General features: G+C 37.9%; 1 protein-coding gene across 1 annotated transcript in view; it reads right to left on the bottom strand.

Moving 5' to 3' along the window:
* lekr1 (Leucine-, glutamate- and lysine-rich protein 1) overlaps window positions 1-4,753 on the bottom strand; it is an 81,106-nt gene extending 76,353 nt beyond the window's left edge. The window contains exons 1-2 of the mRNA XM_032504599.1: window positions 4,588-4,753; window positions 1,703-1,806 (exon numbers count right to left, since the gene is read on the bottom strand). Of these exons, the coding sequence (XP_032360490.1) occupies window positions 1,703-1,806; window positions 4,588-4,591 (108 nt within the window). The 5' untranslated portion in view covers window positions 4,592-4,753. The remainder of the gene's footprint in view (window positions 1-1,702; window positions 1,807-4,587) is intronic.
* Window positions 4,754-7,168: the final 2,415 nt, after the last annotated feature.

The raw sequence follows: 7,168 nt of genomic DNA, 5'->3' as shown, positions 1-7,168 counted from the left end.
TAACTCTTGTTATGAATTGATACTATAAATAAAATTGAATAAAATTGAATTGAATTAATGTACAGTAGCTAAAACATAATAAAGTATATTCCAGTTTATTGCAGTTGTGGTCTGATTTTTGTAGCCATCGTTTAAATTGGTTATGATAACATTGTAGTCACAAAAATATGGAGAGGTGGGAACTTGCATTGCTTTGGCAATGTTTGATAACACAAGAAACATGAAGACGATCAGACAAGTTGTAAATAAGAAGCCAACAGTTGGAAATGACACCATGTTGGGAAAAAAATAAAAATAAACTAACTTTACCATGGACCGTTTGACCTGTTGCCCTCAGGAAGGCGCTACAGGTGCATCAGAGCACGGACCAACAGACTCAAGAACGTTTCTTCCCGAAGGCCATAACGACCTGAACTCACCCCTGAACTCCATATGCACTGACTCCACTCCACAGCCCCCCCGGCCCCCGGACTGTCTTCTCATTCCGTCCGACTGTGCAATATATTGTTATACTGTACTGTTTATATATCCTCATAGGACACTGGAATCTGTGCAATTCATTTCATACAGTGCAATATTTAATACATTAACCTTTCCATTACTGTGCAATATGTATTACTAATATTAGTACTAATCATTCATTCCATCACTGTGCCATATATTTATTGAGTGTAACACTTACCTATGCTTATTCAAGCTGATTTATATATGTATACTTGACAGTCACTACACTTATCTTTGACTTTAATTTTTGATATTTTATACTGTTATATTCTATATTTTTTTTGTGTCAACACTGCAAAGGGATTGCTTTTAATCTCGTGACCAAGTACCGTGTACTTGTGTATAATGACAATAAAGGCATTCTATTCTATTCTACCGAGGTAGAAAACTTGTTTTTTGGCAGTTAGAATGGGAAGTAAAATTACAGGTTACAACTATTGGTCAAAATATTTTCTTAATCTAATTACTTTGCTTTGTATGCATTGCGTAGTGTAATGTGAAAAAAATATTTTGTGTCAGCTTGAAAATAAGTAATCGATTTCTGGAAAACATGGTCTTTGGAGATAATCATTTCTAACTCTTCCTTTGAACAACAGAGAATACACTGCTATAAATGGTAGTAGTAGATCTGTGCTTCCTGTTTAAAGCAAAAGATATGCCCTGCTAAATTATATTCATACCATATGGCATAACATATGGGAAAATGTAACTGCCACCTGACATTGACAAGGATATAAAGCAACACACCATGATTGCCATGTTACTTCCTAAGTGCTTTATCTTATGGAAGATTAGAAGAGGAGGCATTCCTTATTTAAATCATATGGATTACTGCAGCATATAGAAAGAGAGAGAGAGCGAGAGAGAGAGAGCAAGAGAGAAAGAGAGAGCAGTGCTGAAACACTCATCAAGATATAATAAACATTTGTATTCCTGGGTTAGAAAAAAAAAATACTAAATTTGATACTAAAATATAAAATTAAGCATAAAATATCTTTCTTTTATATGAAATATCTTTCATTATCATAATACTTTGAAAGGTACCATGTAAAGTAATGGTCCCAACCTGAAAGCATGTGTGAGCTGAAAATGATTTCGTATTTGTTCCCCTGAGAGTATTGGTGTTCAGACTATAACTTCAACCAGCGAGGTACCTGCCAGGGGTGTTCAGCGACAACAATTTTGAATCACTGCCTACCTTTTTTATCTCTTCAGGCAGTGGGTTGAGTGGAGGACAGTAAGGAACCATTCTCATGTCCTTCTCCCCCTCCTGCTCCGCCTCCATAGATATCTCCTTATCTCCTAGAAACAAGAAGACCATCAAAATGATCTATACTGGAAAGTATATACAGTGTGTGTTATGGATTTCCATTTGGTGATGTGAACTATAGAGCTGCAACTAAAAAAAAATGTAATACTGATTATACTGTCAATTTAGTTTTATAATGAATGATATAATCATTTTGTCTACATAATTAATAAAATTGTTTTTTTTGAATAACTATTTCCAAAAACCCAGATGACGTGTTTAAATTCTTTACATTGATCAACAGCACAAAATGTTTTCAAAACCAGTGAATGTTTGGCATTTTTGCTTCATGAATGATTAATCAATGATCAAAATTTTTGTTGGTTAATTTTACTCATCAAGTTGTCAATTTATTGATGAATTGTTTTGGCTCTACTGCAAACTTATGTAGAAATATTAAGCCTTAAAGAGAGGAACACAGTGCCTCTTTCTTGCTTTGTTATAGATTGGATTCTGTTCTAATGGTTCTTGAATTGAGCACTGGTGAGGTGAATCTCTGTGTTTTCAGTTTTCTCTGTTTTGTATATGTGTAAAATCAAAATTATGCCTATTACTAATCACTTTAAAAGTGAAACCCTGATATCAAGTATTTCTACAACCATCCTAAGACAATTGTTGTGTTCTTCACAATTTTGCCCGAATGGGAGGTACTTTTAAATCCCTTAGCGTGATGTCCACCATATTAAACCCATTTGGCGTACACTCTATTCTATAGATTAATGAGTCAAGTTTATGGCATTAAGCTTATAGACTGTAGATTATGGCCTTTCACAGCCATACATTAGCCCATCCTCCACTGCAGGGCAACACAATGTTTAACAAAGATATCTCTAACCTCCATGTGGGAAATTTCCCACACTTGAAGGTTGAACAAAGAAATTATTTGTGTACACTGTGCTCTCAGTTTTTAAGATGCAAACCAAATAAAGTCCAGCGTTATCATGTTGTGTATAGTGGCCACTGAGGAACAATGTGACCATGGGAGCAAGAGGTTGTGAACAGTGCAAGCCTAAGCCAGTCTCTGTGTGTGCATGCTTTCAGGGCATGTATCTATCAGTTCACCATTAGGGAAAAGCATCACGCTGACTCAACACTTGAACCTCAGATTAAATACCTTCTGGCTAATTTATGGGTCAGAGGTAACTCCTATCATGGTCCCCTGTGTAAGGCTGCATGACAGACATTAAATGCCCTTGCAGATCATCCGAGGCAAATAGAGTAAAAGGACATGCAGGGAAATGTACAGCACAAACACACAAGTATTTGGCCACAACCACAAAGTACACATGCAGACACACATCCAACTACATACAATCTAATGCAAAGACAGGCATGTTTAAATTGATACACACAGCAAAACATTAGTGAACTAGCATGTGAACAAGCATGTGTAATCCTACTGTTTGTCTCTCTAACACTCACACACCAGTGCAGACACGCAAACCCTGCCCAGTCAAAGAGCAGGCTTCATGCTCATGCAAGCTAATAGTAATAGCCTGATTGCACCCCTACTGTCTCGAGGCTCTGCATTTACAACATGGCAGAGATCCTCAAATCGCTAGCTCACACATAAATTAGTTACGCACTGTGACAACAATAAGCAGGCATATCTTTTTAAATGAATGCAGATATAAAGGGCGGGTTTTGCATGACAACTGTTCCCCCATGACATTTTGTCTGTGTTATCCCTGATTAATCAGTCTAATGTGGGGGGGCAAGCTGTTCATAAACTCATCTATTCTGCATGGACACATGCCTAAGTTGTGAGAGAAAACATACACGAACAGATAAACTCATGAGAGCCAACAGGTACAAAGACGAGCACTGACGGGCAAAAACCATTTGGCAACTAGGGAAGTAAGGACAATACATGAAGTCCCAATGAATGTACCAAACCCACCCCATCCTGAAGGAAAAATTGGAGTTAAAATCATCTAATTGATCCACAAGATAGTTGTGTATTTAAGGAGCTGAGCAGCATAAAGTTGTTATAGTGGTATCTAACAACTAGAAGACGAATGATTTGGTCTGGCGATCATTTTCATGCACACCCCTAGCAGTTAGGGGTTTGGTGCTTTGCTCAGGTGCACCTCGGCAGTGCCCAAGAGATGAATTGGCATTTCTCCAGCTACCAGTCCACAATCTGTACTTGGTCCGTGCAGGATATGAATTAGCCAGAAGTCACCAGAATTAAGCTACTGCTGCCCAAGGCCTCCTTCCTTGTATGTAGTATGGGTGATAAGTTTACTGACAATCAAAGCACATGCAGACTTTGGGTAAATTGCGTGATACCCGACGAATGCAGTTTCAAGTTTATATATACTGTATACTGTATATAACGTTACATTACTGAGATATTATTTAATCTATTATACTATAAAAATACTATAAATAAAATATATATATAATTTAGAACGACACTTTGTATTTAAGTCTCTTGATCAACGTTAAAATAGTTTACTTGCAATGTGCATTGTGTCTAAAACGCAGTTTTGTTAAGATGCAGACATGGTACACATTATCCAATATAAACTCCACATTGCTGTAACGTTAGATCATACGACGGACAAACATCACATGAAAAAATAGAAAACGAGTCGAACAGCATTCGTGAACTGACGCAATCTCAAAAAACTGGTGTAAGCTAACTCATTTAGCTAACGTTAAACCAAAAAACAAATCAGTGCCAGTATCAGTAGTCTCTAACTTACATGTCATTGCAGTCATACAAGAATAAAGCCGGACTTGTAACGACAGAACAAACCTTTACCTACCCATAGTCACCTGTCTTTTACACAACGAAGGCGAAAATACTAAAAGGTTTGACTGACTTTTTACTGACGTTAGCCATGCCTTGGTTGTTGCTATGGCTACGATGTTGCCTTGTCACGTGGCCCCGTCCTTCTTTAACTGTCTATGAGAACGTCGACGAGAACGTCGAGTGACCATCAAGCACAGGAAGTGTATTTTCCTATCACAATAAAAGCATTGTTAATGTATGAGCATTGACAATATCATACACAAACAACAACCATCTGTAAAACAATGGAAAATCATTTAGTTTTTTAGAAAATGGAGCATCATATTTAAGGAGGAAATTACTTCAAGTCTGAGGGTAAATGCCACAATATTCCCTAACACGGCTATCTTAACCCTGGATATCTTTAGACCACAGTAACTTTTCTGTCTTTCAACAATTGGTGTTGAAGCTTCTCATTTTGACCTCTTGGCAAGTTAACCCCACAACCACCTAACTATTGTCATTCTCAGGGGATGAAAGCTAGCTTGCTTGCTTTCTAGGGAGCTAATTGTTTAGCAGTGCAGACAATGCAGAAAGAGGGAGGTCTATTCCGGTCTTAGATTATTAACATTGTATGATAATAATGTTAATATAATAAATAAATATATAAACATAACGTTAACATATTTTGTAATGTGAAGGTATGTAGAGATCTTTTAAAATACATTTTATTGTTAAATAGAATATACCTACACAAGTAGTATATTTCGTTGTACGCCATATTGTTTGCCATCTTATGGACATAATGTGCAAAAATAGTAATTTTTTGAACCTATGTGTTAGAAGGAACATTCAAACGTAATTTTTTGGCCAGTCTTGACAGTTCAGATGAGATGAGAAAATAAAAGGTGCCTTGAGAGCGCTCTCACAGTCTTGCTTTCCTTGCTACCGTTTTCAAGTTGAACAACCAATTAGATGGATTGGCTGTTCAGCTGACTGCGGCCAACAGCGAAGGCAGACGCAGTGTGACAGTGCGGGACACACCGCACAAACTAGAGCGACGGTCGCTGCCGATGGTCACTTGTGGCTATATGGTTTGCAACAACACAATTAACAGATGAGATTGATGAAACTGAGAGAGAGAAACGGAGATTAATGATATTAATCCTCTCAGGTAGCTTATCTTTATGCATTCACGATGTAAATCCAGGTAAACGGCTCACTAATGTATTTTTTAAAAAGTGAGAAGCAAACACAAAAAAGCTGGCTCAAATACATTGTGTGAGAAGAAGTCTACCTTTAAAGTGCACATAAATGGATGAATAAGTAATTGTGTGCAAAATGCAGACAGACAACGCCTTTAAGTCGCATTAGCTGAGCTCTGCCTGCTTGCATGCGTAAGTCACACTCCATGCTCTGTTTGGGTTGTGTGCATTTAGTTCAAAAATAATTTTAAATAACAGCCAGACATTTCCGCAGGGCTTTCGCAAGACCAATCTTATCATGTTAAAATGCATTTTACAAATGTCTTTAGACAGATATTTCTGCCCTTTTATGTGATATAATTGCCCTTATTTCTCTGTGGATGACCAAAGCAAACCTGTGTCTTAATAAGGGGTAATACCACCCACCCTAATAGAGAGGGAGAGAGAAATAGTTGCTATGATTTCATTTGTGATGCATGTTCATGCTATTTCCGTCAATGAATCCTGCAGACTCAGTCACTCTGATGCAAATGGCACTCGCCCACTCAAGTCTAGCCTACTTTCCGTGCTTGTTTGTCTGCCTCCACAGCAGAAAAAATGGTTAACTTGACAAAAAGGGAAAAAAATGTACTCAAGCAGAGACAAACCTTCAAACCTTGCACCCTACCGTGCCAAAGCGGGGAGAGGGAAGGTAAAACCTCTCTCTGTGTTCCTCCTCTTCCTGTCTCACTCTCCTTTTACCCTATCTATAACAGGTCATATCCTCAAATAACCCCAGTCCAAAGGCATTAAGCATATATTTAATGCAGCATCATATACAAAGCAGTGTAACTGGACCACAGTTGACTAAACAGTTTATTTGAGTATCACATTATATAGAGAAAAGGTTTTTTTAAAAGTCAAGCTTATACTTTCAGAAAAGTCAGATTGCATATACTACCGTATTTGGCTACATCAATGTTACAATAACCTTTGGAATGTCTTGATTGTCACTGTAACATAGCTCATATTTATTTCTATTTGGCTTGTCTGTTACTGTAATGGAACCCAACCAGGTTAATAATTGACAAGATATGGAATTTACAGAACAAATCCAATAATTTTTCTGTCAGAACTGTTTGTGGAACCATTAGACTATATTTTGGTCAGTCTCTGTGGTAAAAGCAAATTGACCTAATTTGGGAAGGTGCATCCAGTGTTTTAGGGGCACTGAGCCTGCAGGGACTGGGAGCTTGGCATCTATTGAGTCTGTTTCCGGCACGCTATGTAGTATGGGCAAGTATATAATGAAGCATGCTGAGTGTGTGCTTGCGTGCCTGTGTGTAAGAGAGAGAGAGAAAGAGAGAGAGAGGGGAAGGAGGGGGGAGGGGCGACAGGCGGAATTGTGTGTGTGTGTGTGTGTGTGTGTGT

The sequence above is a fragment of the Etheostoma spectabile genome, chromosome 3 (assembly GCF_008692095.1).
Source record: "Etheostoma spectabile isolate EspeVRDwgs_2016 chromosome 3, UIUC_Espe_1.0, whole genome shotgun sequence".
Lineage (NCBI taxonomy): Eukaryota > Metazoa > Chordata > Actinopteri > Perciformes > Percidae > Etheostoma > Etheostoma spectabile.
This window is presented reverse-complemented; position numbering and strand designations above follow the sequence as displayed.